General features: G+C 51.7%; 1 protein-coding gene across 1 annotated transcript in view; it reads left to right on the forward strand.

The window, feature by feature from the left end:
- The first annotated feature begins 2,091 nt into the window (after positions 1-2,091).
- The window catches only part of LOC119107357 (rho GTPase-activating protein 26), a 45,858-nt gene continuing 34,914 nt past the window's right edge, over positions 2,092-13,035 (forward strand). The window contains exons 1-2 of the mRNA XM_037230783.1: positions 2,092-2,737; positions 6,673-6,830. Coding sequence (XP_037086678.1) covers positions 2,575-2,737; positions 6,673-6,830 — 321 coding nt within the window. The 5' untranslated portion in view covers positions 2,092-2,574. The remainder of the gene's footprint in view (positions 2,738-6,672; positions 6,831-13,035) is intronic.

The following is a 13,035-nucleotide window of genomic DNA, read 5'->3' on the forward strand; positions in this document are numbered from 1 at the left end:
CAAGGTACGATATCACAATCAAACAAAGACGTATTGAGGAGCATATTCACTAAATAGCGAAATTATGTTGCCTGCAACAATCTTTTCCATTCGGAAGTTTGTTAATAGTTATAAGTGGACTTATGTCATCATATATGGTGCTTGCTTCATCGCCTTCAACTGTGAAACATTCCCTTTAAGGCCTATCTTGCTTATATGAAGTATTGAACAAAGATGTAGAATCCAAATGAAAACCACACGTGTCTCCCAGTCGCGGTTCGCGTCATTCGCAATCGAGATGTGAAATACGCTGGAAGGACCGGATAGAGCTGGAATGCTTCTCACGTGATGTAGTCAACCATCAACCATAAGAGCAGCAACCGACCAAAACATCATATATTTGCTATGTCCGCCCAATGTCGGACTTCTTTCTGTGGAGAACAATTATCTTATTTCATGAACTCTTGTGGACTATCTTCATGGGCTTGTGTTATTGTCAGGTGTCAGTCAGATAGACCTTCACATACCTTAGCTTATATCACTTTAGCTTGGCTTAGCTTGGATATCCTTAATTAGGTTGGAAAACTGGTAGAGAACTTAGTTATATGCGTTAGGTCGTGCGCCGAACGGATAAGATGGGTTAGCGGGAAAACGTGACCGATGGAGTTGCTTATTCGCGCGCTGTCTGTAGACGTCTTCTCCAAGTGTGAAGTGAGAGTGGAAACCAAGTCATCTGGACTTTCCATGAAGTAATGGGTGCACATTCAACAATTATATGTAAATATACATCCATATATATGGTATATATATATATATATATATATATATATATATATATATATATATATATATATATATATGGTACCACGTGTCAAAAACTAGATGTCAGAAATATTTGTGGGGACGAGACACGTGGTTGTCTCAATACCCCCCGCAGCTGTCCACCCGTCCATGGTTCGCTTTAACGATAACACGAAAAGCTACTGCTCAGGTAGTAGCTGACCATTTTCAGCTGGACATCTTTTCCATGATTTTTCAAACAGCTGGTCTAGACAGTGCGCGAAAGGAGGGCGTCATTTTTTTTGGGGGGGGGGGGGATGTTAAGATTGGGAAGACACGTGCAGGTGCTGGACGACAATTGTTTTGAACGATCATGGTTAAATAGAGTAGCTGGAGTGACGTGTGTGATTGGGAGTAAGATGAGGCTGTTGATTCGAGGTGGAATGCACTCTGTTCGAATTCGAGCATGGGCAGAATTCGTGGGGCACTTGTTTTTGGTCTGTTAGTGCCACTCACGTGTGAGCAAATGGACTCATCCGCTGTGAAATGCTTATGCATTAGATCGAAACTGAGATGAGCGCGCAGATCCTCCTGAACACGTATTATTGCTACATCATTTTAACATTTTTCTAGGCTAAATTTTTTAGTCATGCACCCTTTATTACAAAGGCTGGCGTATGCCCCGGTGACCTAATGTTCCAAATTCCGGTCAGATTGCTAGTCGGCACTCGTCGCCGCTCGATCCAGATGAGAAGAGTGCGCCACCAGCGTACCACCAGGTGTCGGGCCGGGGCCTGCATGCGAATGTCTCGACGTTGTGATGAATGTTACAGATTAACCGGACAGCTAACTATGGTGAAGAGCATCCCCGTCGCGACTGACTCTGTAATGAAATAGGCTCATGGGCGAGGCTGAATGCTCTGAATTTTCGTGTAATGTTTTGAATTTATGGGAGTTTTACTTTATTTGACATATGAGATTTATGTGCAGGTAGTACGAAGCAGATACACTGTTTTTTGCTTTTATAGCAAACTTCATATGTCTCAATCCCGACCTAGACGTCACTTGGTTGCATTGCTGCGGGGCTAGAAGATCCGATTATCTGCGAACGAACGGCAAATGATCTGAGGCGCCGGGATCGAATCGGATCGGATAGGCTTCACCTTATAGTGAAATTTCAGTAATTTCTAGGGGTATTTCGGCAATTTTAAATAACACCTCTAGTTTTTAAAGAATATTGTATTAAACCGCTAAATTTGGTAGCAATTTCAATTGGCCATCTAACTCAAGGTCCTAGATTTGGCTGCCGTTCGTTGTCAGTCCGATTTGTACCATCGCGTTGGGCGCGCTGAGCGTTGTCGTGCCGGGAGCGGTGGGTGTGTGTCGATGTGATTGGTGACTGAACAGTTACGCTCATATTGTCCAGTCATTCTGTGTGCATTCGACATTTCCAAAGTGGAGCCTCCTGTGCCCGGATGCTGTTGCTGAATTAGCTGTTCAGTGCAAAACGTACCAAATTCGAAGTGAAGAAACAAAAGTTACTTCTGTACATTATCACTAAGCTGTCGAAGCTGACAAGCCCAGAAAAAAATGTGGCCTGTGTATGTTGGTAAATGTGAAAGCAAGATGTAGCTGACCTTGTTCCAAACTTGAATCGGTATCGTTCCATTTGCACTCACAGTATAGGTGACAATTGACCTCATCAGCTTGATACGGTAGCGGCTTGAGCTATGCCTATCTGTGTGTAGCATCAAGCCAGCAGTGCATTTTATTGAAGATTACCAAGGGACCATCCAGTATTTGAAGATTTCAAGCATGGGGAGACAGTGCCTGCTCCCACTGGAACTGGCAGATTGCCTTACAGACAGCCCACATTTCCGTCAAAATCTTCATGCATATGAAAAGGAACTGGAAAACACTAGTGCTTCAATCAAAACATTGGTCAAGGACATCAAAGAGGTGTTGGATGCTGCTAAACGTGAGTAATGGCCTGATTGATTATGCATATGTTAGTGGCTGGATGTGCTGTGGCATTGCAGTGTATAGTACTACTGCTTTGACTGCAGGACTAAGAATGAGAGTTTTATTGTGTTTGTTCTGAATCAGTCCTGAGTTTATAGGTCACCATGAAGTTTTAAGAAATAGTTGTGTGTAAAAAGTGCAACAAGACATATTTATTTGTCTTTATGGAACCAATGTTCATTATGATATACAACTAAGTGAGATGCATTTACAGCATTATGTGAGTATGATTTCAAAGTGCTTGAAACCCACAAAATTAAGCACCTGAGATTTCCTTATGCTTTGGCTTGTATGTATTCTAACTATACTCTCTTTTGGTCCTGGACATGAGTTGTTTCACTTAAGCAAAAACTCTGCAGCAGCTTCTCTGAGTCTGAAAATACTGATGTACAATATGATAAACTTATGTATCCACCTATTTAGATGGAATTAGTTTTGACTGGTGTGCTGTGTGTTTGGGTTCTGTTCCAGCACCTCCGAGTCTTGTTAGCATGGCATGTCTGGTTCAATTATATTTCTGACCATGCAATGTATGACTAAATTGTAGTTTTAAATTGAGCATTCAACTCATGCAACAATAATTCATGGAGTAACTGGTCTTGCAGGCTTCATAAAAGCCTATTGATTTTATTAATAGATCATCTAGACATGCCTGTGTTCTTCATTGAGCGCATATGTTAGGTGCAAAATGTGTCCTTTCAAGTACATTTATTTGCTTTCTGTTTTAATGTCTCAAACAGCATATTTGGTTGGCTTTTGCTTAACTCTGACTCAGTTTCACAGCAAAAGCTTAAACAAATAGATTCATGACAACCCAAGTAAAATATCAGTGATTTTTAGTCTATTTTGACTCCAGAGTCATGGTGGAGTCAGAATGCATCAAAAATAGGAGGCCCAAAGGGCCATGCTTCCCCACAAGGCAATCCGCTGTCAGCAGCACCAATTCCAGTATTTTAGTGGTTCATATCCCCAAATCCTTGGTTGTCCACCTTCCACAGTATCATTATCAAACTACAGGCCTGTTGGTTCAACTACCAGGCATTAGTACCTGGTGATGCTCATCCTAATGTCTTCTTGAACAGTGCACATACTTTCTCAAAGTGGGTTGGGGAGGAAGAGTGGGCAATAAAAACTTACAAAACCTACCACAAATACACACCAATAAACAGAGTTTTCTCCAGACTGGGCCCACATTCTTAAAAGTTTGGTTGAGGGAGGGAGGGAGCTGAAGCCAAATTCTGGAGTGCTGGAGCTCTTGCTCAACTGAATATGAAATGATACCTGTGATCCCAAAGTGTTCTTTGAAGATAATATTTCCCTGGACTTTGAAGTAATAAGCTTACAGGGGTCTCACTTTTGTCATGCATTACTATAAACATCATGATATGGCTCATTTGCAGTTGGAGCTGGCCAGTTTAAAATACCCCAAGCCCTCTGCAGGGATTGCGCCAAGCGCCGTCGAGCGCCGCTCCCTTACTTCCGGGGCTGGGTGGGGTGGGGCTTGGGGGGGGGGGGGGAGCGTAATCGACAGCCGGGCAGGACCACCAGCTGTTGGAGCACTTGTGCCAGCAGTGCTGGCTGGGTCCGACTGGTGCGCACGTGCAGGTACACGGACAGACGGCCAACCCAACCCCGACCTGACATGGAGAGCACGGTAGATGTAAGAAATTATCTGTGTTTTTAAATGGAGTGGTTAACTCATCCCTCTGCTATAGCAAGCCCAGCCTCATTTGACACGTCATATGTGGTATAGGTCATTTGTCAGGCAACATTTTGAACAGCTGCCACGCTAACCAACTTCCCTTAAATCCGTTTCGGTTTCCAGTTCCATCTCCTGAAGTCCGCATCGGTTTTGACCTCAAATTATGCTGCGCGCGCTGCCTAGAGTGCGGGTCTGAGTCAACTCCATTCGCTGTAAGGGTGTTCATGGACGATTCCGCCCAAAACTGAAAAAAACGAGTAGTCTACAAGTCTGGAGGGGGGGGGGGGGGGGGAAGGAGAGTCTCGCTGGCTCGTTCGCACTATTTGTCCTAATCCTCGTTTGCTCCGATTGTCATGAGCTATCGCGAACATGCTAACATATCGTCAGATTTAGTCTTTCGCTCCACTGAGCGTGCCGTAATCTTCCGGTTGGACGTCCCCAATCTTCGAAGGGAGTGGGGCGCAAACATCCAGGTCTCCCGAGCGCGTTCTGAACCGCTTGAGGGGCTAAAGTTGAGCTCGCTGAGCTCGAAACCTTTTTGGACACGACCTGGAGGTTTCAGCGTTCCAAAATAGATATCAGAGATAATGTAACCGGTTACGCGTTACAATAAGAGCGCGTTGACAAAGTTCTGCGCACCGGACAGGTGGAGATCGACATCCCGCCATAAGTCACTGATTATGCGGAGCGCAGCGTTTTTCTAGTGGTTCCGGAGGTAACCAGTGACTTTAAAGTAAACATTGTTGAACAAGTGTGCGACCTGGGAATGTTGAGTAAAGTCAGGGTCACACCAAGTCAAAGCGGTCCGTCGGACCATTTTGATGTGGTTCAAAACGGCAGGCATGTGCTGATATCGTAGTAGAGGTTATTCATGATCAATTCAGATCAGGTCAGGCCCTGGGTATTGCCGGGAGCAGTGTTCAGAGACCTTGCAGTGCGCCGTTCTCGTCGCACATGATTGAACAAGTTTATGGCCTTGTCCAAAGTCACTGCCATAGTAATGGACTGGTGACACCTGGCGATCTCACGGTGCTGTTCGAAAGAGAATCGTGGCACCCTTCCACTTCAACCAACTTTGCTCCGCGCCCGTTCGGAAAGCTAACAGAGACAGCAAAACATGACTTCATCAAGTTTGGCCAGACCTGACACGTCAAACACAAGCAACGGCTTAAAATGGTCTGCCAAAAATGGTAGATCACGAACTGGCCCATCACTGAAACCACCAGTTTTGCATTTTTACTCGAGCACATTGCTGTGGAGTCGGCAGTGGTTCTTTCTAGCCCCGTCCCACCCACCCCGCGGGACTCAGCGAAACCGGTGAAGCCGACGACGGTGAACTGCGAGCCATTGCAGGCCATGTCTCGTCTCCAACATTGCTACCCAGACCCAGCGTGTTCCTGGGCGGCTTGCGCACGCCCCGCCGCCCGTCGCCCGTCCCCTGGCGCCGCCGGCCCAGCCCGGCCCAGACTGGGCCGCGAGCGGAGCCGGAGCCGGCCGGGCCCAGCCTGCGGCGCTTCTGTCAGCCGGCGGCGGCTGTCGCTTGAGTCATGCTTCCGCCGGCGGCCGGCCGAGACCGCCGCCGGACCCTCCGCGTGCCAGGCTGGACCCCGCCGACGCAGCGCCGGCGCCCCGCCGCGATGGCGCGCCGGTCCACGCCCAGCTCTGCCGCGTGTCAGAGGGGCGCACGCCGACGCGGGACAGGGCCAGCTGGCGTCAGACGCGTACTGTTAGGGTTGCAGACTGAAAAGACGGGGTTCGGTCCCCTCGTTTGGCGGGGTTGTTTTGTTCTGCGATGCCTGCGCTTGGTCCCTTCATGCATACCCTGACGTCATCCATCGTGGTCTCAGTATGCAACTACCCTCCCCCGGAATAAGTTGGTGCCAGTGTGCTGCGCAGCCTGGTGTTGTAGCTGAACACTTGGGGACCATCGCTCACGGTTCGTGTGACGGAGTTGCACCGGTGCACGTCGTTGGTGACTTACTTTGCTTCGTCCTTGGGTGTGTTTGACCCGTTGGTCCGGTCGCTTCCCCGCCCCTCTCTGTGTTACCCTCGATGGTACATACGACTCTCTGTCTCTCTGGTGGCGTACATCTCCGTTTCCGCGTAAACGCAGCTTCCCTCGATGCCGCTCTCTGCTCTGTGCCTGTCTCCTCCGTCCCGTCGTCTGACCCTGTCCACGTCTTCGGCAGAGCTGTCGCGGTGCCAGCGGGCGTTCGCCAACAGCCTGGACAAGTTCCAGTTCGACTGCATCGGCGGCTCGCAGACGGACGACGAGATCGTGATCGCCGGCTCGCTGAAGCAGTTCGCCGCGCTCATCCACCTGATCGAGGAGGAGCGACAGCGCATGGTGAGCGCCGGCACGGAGGGCGCGGCGTCCACGGCCGTGGACGTGTGGAGAGGCTCCTCCACCTGTGGAGGAGCCGGCAGCGGGGAGGCGTGGGGGGGGGGGGGAAGGGGCAGGGTGCGACGGGAGCCACCGAGAGGCGAGAGTCTCGCGTTGCACGATGCCGTTGTCCTTTTAGAGTGGGCCAAAGACATTTTGTACGATATGTTGTGCTTGGGGGTTTGGAGCAAGGCGTTTTCGATTGGTCATTTGGGGTTTGGCCGCATGGCTATCTTCCGTACTGGCGTTGGTGTCTGCGCATCGGCGTCGGCGTCGACCTCGGCATCGGCGTGGGCGTCGACCTCGGCATCGGCGTCGGCGTCGACCTCGGCATCGGCGTCGGCGTCGACATTGGCATCGGCGTCGGCATCGGCATCGGCATCGGCATCGGCGTCAACGACAACGTCGTCGTTGGCTTCGGTGTCGGCGTTCTCGCCAAGCATAGTTTACTAGGTGGATACAAACCACGCCATCAAGGTGTTTCCAGTTACGGGATAATTTACCGCAGCCTTTTCACTGAATAGTCATGTAAATCCTAGTGTGCCCCGTAAAGCTACGACACGATCGGCCATGCTAAAGCTCGCCTGCCCTACCATTAAATTTGCAAGACGCACGAAACTGCTACCTGTCGTGCTTTTATTTTGGGCCATTGGCGTAAGATAAAACAACGTCTTGACTGCACCGACCCTTGGTATTCATCGCTGAAACAGGAATGAGAGGTCGAAACAAATGCAAGCTTTTTGGCCTTTATGTTTGCACGGTACGAATAAAAATTTGTCCAAATTGTATTCAACCTTCATGAAAAGCACCATGCTGACCACAATTACTAACCACAAGCGTTACGGGCCATTTTACCCATGCTATTCGATCAATTACCAACCTAGCGCCCTGCACAGTCATGCAATTTTAAAGTCGCGCTCGAGACGGTGCACAACAAGGTGAAATTTCTCATGGAGGGACATCAACCTAACTTGACTTTGAAGGCCAGCTTGTGCTGCGTTTGCCCCGCCTGTTCGCGTCTCGCCTATGTGTCGCGGCGCCACGGTAGGGCCATTCCCGCCGTGCTGTCGGCCGCCGTCGTGTGCCACGGTGGCCGGTAGTCGCGCCGCGGCCGCCGCCGGCCTGCAACGCTGGCCGGACCGCGGTCGGTACGTGGGATGACCGGGTGATGTCACCGTTCCGTAGAGCCTTGCTCCGGCGGTGCGGGGTGGTCCGCGTGGGTGGGCGCGCGCGGGTGTGATGGACCGAACACTCGGATGCATGACCTGAAAGGTATGCAATACATAAGCCAGGAGGACGTTGCACTGGGAAAGGCCGGCCTAACAGTAAACAGCGGACGTGTATTTATGATCGTGGTTTTCCGATATGCCACGAGGAGTATATCACCATCCATAAGCTGTGCTGTGCTATACGAAAGGCGACAGCATTTATCACGCGCGCCGATCGCGCACGCCGGCCACCGGGCTGGACCCTGGCCGGGGCTCCGCCGGACGGCGCGGCCCGTATCAAGCCGGCCAATGGCGGTCACCGCCACAGAACCGGGGCAGCGGATCATTTTTAGGCCGAACTGGTTTGCTCGTAGCGTTTCTGGGCCGGGCCGATTCCGATCAAGCGGCTGCTTCTGGGTGTGCAAGGACTGGTTTGGCTAAGTGTTACTTGGCTAAGTTTGGCTGCCCTGGACCGCTATGGTTCTCGCGGAGGGGATTGCTGTATTAACGGCTGAAGCGTGAGAGTTGCTCCGTGACGTGGTCCTGAGAGGTTCCGTGCCTTCCATATCAGTCTCCTGACACGGAGACAGCAGAAACCCGTCCAACATTTGGCACTTTTTTGTGACGGGGGAATTTCTTTTCAAACGCGCACACCCATTCGCAATGGTTAAGCATGTTGTTAACTATCTCGAGGAACAGAAAATGTTCACTGCTTTGAGTTTGTTTCACCACGACCAGACAGTATCCAACGCCAACTTCGTGCATGGAAGCCACCTTTGTGACCGAGTTTTTCCTCGCATTGCGCTGTCTCGGGGTAGCGCGAGACTACGGGCAGCTTACGAAAACCGATGTCAATTGTTTGTAACCTCAGCGGGGGGGGCGCGTCGTATTCTGGCGCGGCACAATGGCGCCCTGATATGATCTGGGACATTCTTTTCACCGGGATGAGGAAACGGGCTCTCTCCTTGCCAGCTAACCACGGACAAAACAGCGGTCCGGGTGCCGAAAGTGAGCCCTGTGAGCGTCGGCGCGTCCGGACCTTGACCGCGGTGGGGGCAGCTCCCTGCCAACTCTGCGCACGCCGGTTTCGTAAAGTCATTTTCGCTGCGATGGCTCTTCAACATCCGGAAGCGCTCGGGCAACGCTTTGTTGGGAGCGCGCCGCTGTGGGCGGGCCGCGGGCCGATTGCCAGCAAACGTCCGCCTACGGCATAACGGTCGGAGCGTATGCTGGCTCGAAGGTGATGCCGTTTGGCTTTCATCTCATTTGCCGGCACGAACTACAGAGCCTGCCGACTGGGACCGGGACTAGAGCGCCTTCGGGTGAACTCCCAACGCTGCTTCTTGATCTTGATGTTTGAAACCATTCAGTTACCAGCCAGACCGCTGGCCGAGTGAGTCTAAGTTGAAATATATAATTTCCAACGTGATCGGTCGGACCGCCACGCTCTTTCGAACCCAATATCTTTGAAATCACTGATGGAATGTTCACAGAGCTATAGTAACAGGAATCCCATTTTCTTTTTCGACGTTTTGCTGCTTGAATTGTTAGTTATTTGAACACAACGTGCTTCATCAGACGGTTTTCCTGCGACGTTGCAATATGACCACAGTTTCACCTCACTCTTTCCATTAAGGTGGCGAACGTGCAATTTTCAAGTCGCCGGAAGGCTGGAAAATGTGGGTCGGAAACTGGTCCAGATCTCGGGAACGGGCCATCGCAGCGACGTGGAACTGATAACAACGGGGGAGACAACAATCATGTTGGCACAAGTGCGAGGGCCGTTGTATACAGACAACCGCTCTCCTTCGCAAATCATGGACCCGCCCATTTTGAGGCGTTTGCAGGATTGATGTCAGATTTTAGTGACCAGATCAGGCAGACACGAAACGAACCGGAAGGCGCAGGCGAATGCACCATCTTCAACTGGGTGTCAGGTTTCAAAACGATCCGGCCCGTAATCGACCAAAAGTCACAGTCATACATTCTCCGAAACGGACCTCGAATTTAAGACGCCTGGGTCTAAACCCAGGTAGATAGGATTATGGAAAGGACTTAGGCACGTAGCCCCGTTTGTTGCTACCAGCATCGGCCCAACAGTTTTGCATTGTTTGCAGGACTTCGATCACGGTTACCAACACAGTAAGCGATCTCAAAGTCGATTTTGTCGACAAAATTTGCGAATCCTAACGGGATTTGCAGCCGGGTATCTGTAGCCGTCTTTCATTCATTTACATGATAACGAGGGGCAAAACTCCCTTCTGGTATCACCTGGCTCGTCCCGTGCCGTGCGAGGCGTCGTGCAGGTAAAGAACCGAGCAATTCTGAAACGCCATATGTAAGAAGCACATCATTGTTTCCGGAGCTTTCACCGTTCACTGTAACTCCCATCCACGTATGGCGCCTCAGACACAACAGCGCCACGGCCGTCCCCCAACCGGTTCAGTGCGCCGAAAACCTGCCGCGCGCCGCCACGGTCCGCGTGACGTCACGTAATCCTGTCGTCCGGCTCACAGTGAGCTGATGCTGTGCAAGGCGTGCTTGGTCGAGGCGTGTCCCATCTGGGGTGCGAGGAAATGACTCCCGCCCCGTTCAAACGTGAGGGTTGTTTGGCCGCCGGCGTATATACACAGATAGGTACATCAGGATCTCCCAAAAACGGACAGCACTCTTGATAACCGGGACCCGTGATTATCTTGCGCACGTGGGGAAAATCAACAAAATGCACTGGGCTGACATTTGGTCATGCACACCCTCATCCCTTGACCACGAACTGCAGATTTCCACCGCTGTTGCCGTAATCTTATTCTCATTAGTGGAGTTTGGCGCTAGCTGAGATGAAATATTCGTGTTGTAACAGACGCTGAATGTGATCTGGAACTGAAGACCGAGATCGTTCTGAGAACTTATTAAGCTGGCCAGTACCATAGGTACTGGCCAGCTTAATGCGTTCAATGAGTACTAAAGGCCGCTGCCAGTGGCGTGCGACTGGATAAAAAGCCACATTTGCGCGTCAGATTTCCCTCCCGGCCCCTGATCTCGAAAGGGGTCCGATGTTTTTCACGAGGCTCGCTGGATCGACACTGGGACAAGGCTCAGTGCTGTAAGGAACTACCTTTGAGCCGTGGAATACCGTCATTCGAGCTGTCGGGCTGGTCCAGAGCCGGCTCTGCGCTGGCTCAGGCATGGTCAGGCCGGTCCAGAGCCGGCTTCGCGCTGGCTCAGGCATAGTCAGGCTGGTCCAGAGTCGGCTCCGCACTGGCTCAGGCATAGTCAGACATAGTCAGGCTGGTTCAGAGCCGGCTCCGCGCTGGCTCAAACATAGTCAGGCTGGCTCAGAGCCGGCTCCACGCTGGCTCGGGCATAGTCTGACTGGTTCAGAGCCGGCTCCGCGCTGGCCCACGCTTACAGCAGCCAATACCGGCCAATGCCGACGACATTTGTCGATTGACGCCGACCACGATGTCTGTCTGCGTCTGATCTGCGCCGCAGGAGATGGTCATGTGCAGACGGTATAGGGTACAGCCAGCTTGAAGTAGCGCGAGCGACTTCACTCTCGCTTGCATAGCAACTGCGAATGTCGGGCGGCAACCGCATACGTGCCATTGACAAGCTTCCAAAGCCTTGTATGCTCCCAGACTGAGATTGACTTCGATCGTCACCATCAAATGATGTGTCAAGGTAGGCCAGGCCGATACATTCCAGGAGTTCGGAACGAGAACAATAAGCAAAGCATCGTTGCCCTAGCATTGCCAACAGCGTATTCAGAAAGACGCGCAATACGGAGTGAGAGAAATGTAGGCTTCGACGCTTGAGATCGGCTGGCTGCGGCTGGCATTGCTGCGCCTCTGCACAGAGGTCAGGCGTCCGCGGCCGATGGTCGGGGGAGGGGGAGGGGGTAGGCGTGACGCGCGTGGCCGGCGGTGTGCCGTGATCGCGCGCCTGCCGTCCGTGTTCACCGATGTGGGGCCGGCGCGCCGCGGTCGCCGCCGGTCGAGCGCCGCAGAGGTCGGTGGCGCGCCCGCTGCCTTGAACCTGCCCGCTCCGAAATGACAGCGTGACTTAGGGGTATGGAACGCGCCCCAGTTCTGCTTGGTGGTGGATGGGTGGAGTGTGCGTTCATGCTGTCGCTCTGTAGGGGCGGGCCCGAAGGGCGGCCCACATGGTCCCTCACTCTTACTGATGTGAATATATGTTTTAACCTGCGCACACATATATATATATATATATATATATATATATATATATATATATATATATTCATATACCTGAATAGGGTTAGACTGGGACGGATGTTTAGCGAAGAACTGCCAGTACTATTGCTATGATTGAACCAATTGCACTTGCCATTCACATGCACCACTTGCACGAAATGGGATGAAACGGAATGACTTTTTGCACAATTGCACGGAATGAAATATATGTTGGTGCATTGGCCACGCCGGCGCCAGTCGCGTCTGGAAAGGCTTCATGATGGTCTAGCGGACACGCTGGCTCCGGTTTAGATGCAGTAATGCAAGGACATATTCTGTTAGACTTTTTCGTCAAAGCACATACTTCAAAGCTGTTCGCCACCTCGTGATTGCGGCTTATGCTTCCTGCCAGCCGCACCGTGACGCTCCGAATTCAGAGCAGCTGTGAAACATCCATTTTGGAAGAGCGTCGCGACGTTTGAACACATGACACCCCGCACTGGAAGTCGATTACGTGTCATTTCAGCCTGTCGCGACCCGAATCACGGTCCGAGCAGGTGTGTTTCACAATGCCGGAATACTGCGCCCGCGGTTCGGTCGATGTAACAGCATGCCATTGCCCGGTTACATGACGCCTGTTGGCTGCGGGAGCTCGGCCGCCTCCCGCCAAACGTTGGCATCATGGCCAGCCCCGCCTCCACGCCGGACTGGCTCTGCTGTCAGCCAGCTGCGTGCGACCCGTGCTGCGGGCAACGAGGCGTTGGCGCG

Source organism: Pollicipes pollicipes, unplaced genomic scaffold, assembly GCF_011947565.3.
Source record: "Pollicipes pollicipes isolate AB1234 unplaced genomic scaffold, Ppol_2.1 Scaffold_6686;HRSCAF=7923_pilon_pilon_pilon, whole genome shotgun sequence".
Classification (NCBI taxonomy): domain Eukaryota; kingdom Metazoa; phylum Arthropoda; class Thecostraca; order Pollicipedomorpha; family Pollicipedidae; genus Pollicipes; species Pollicipes pollicipes.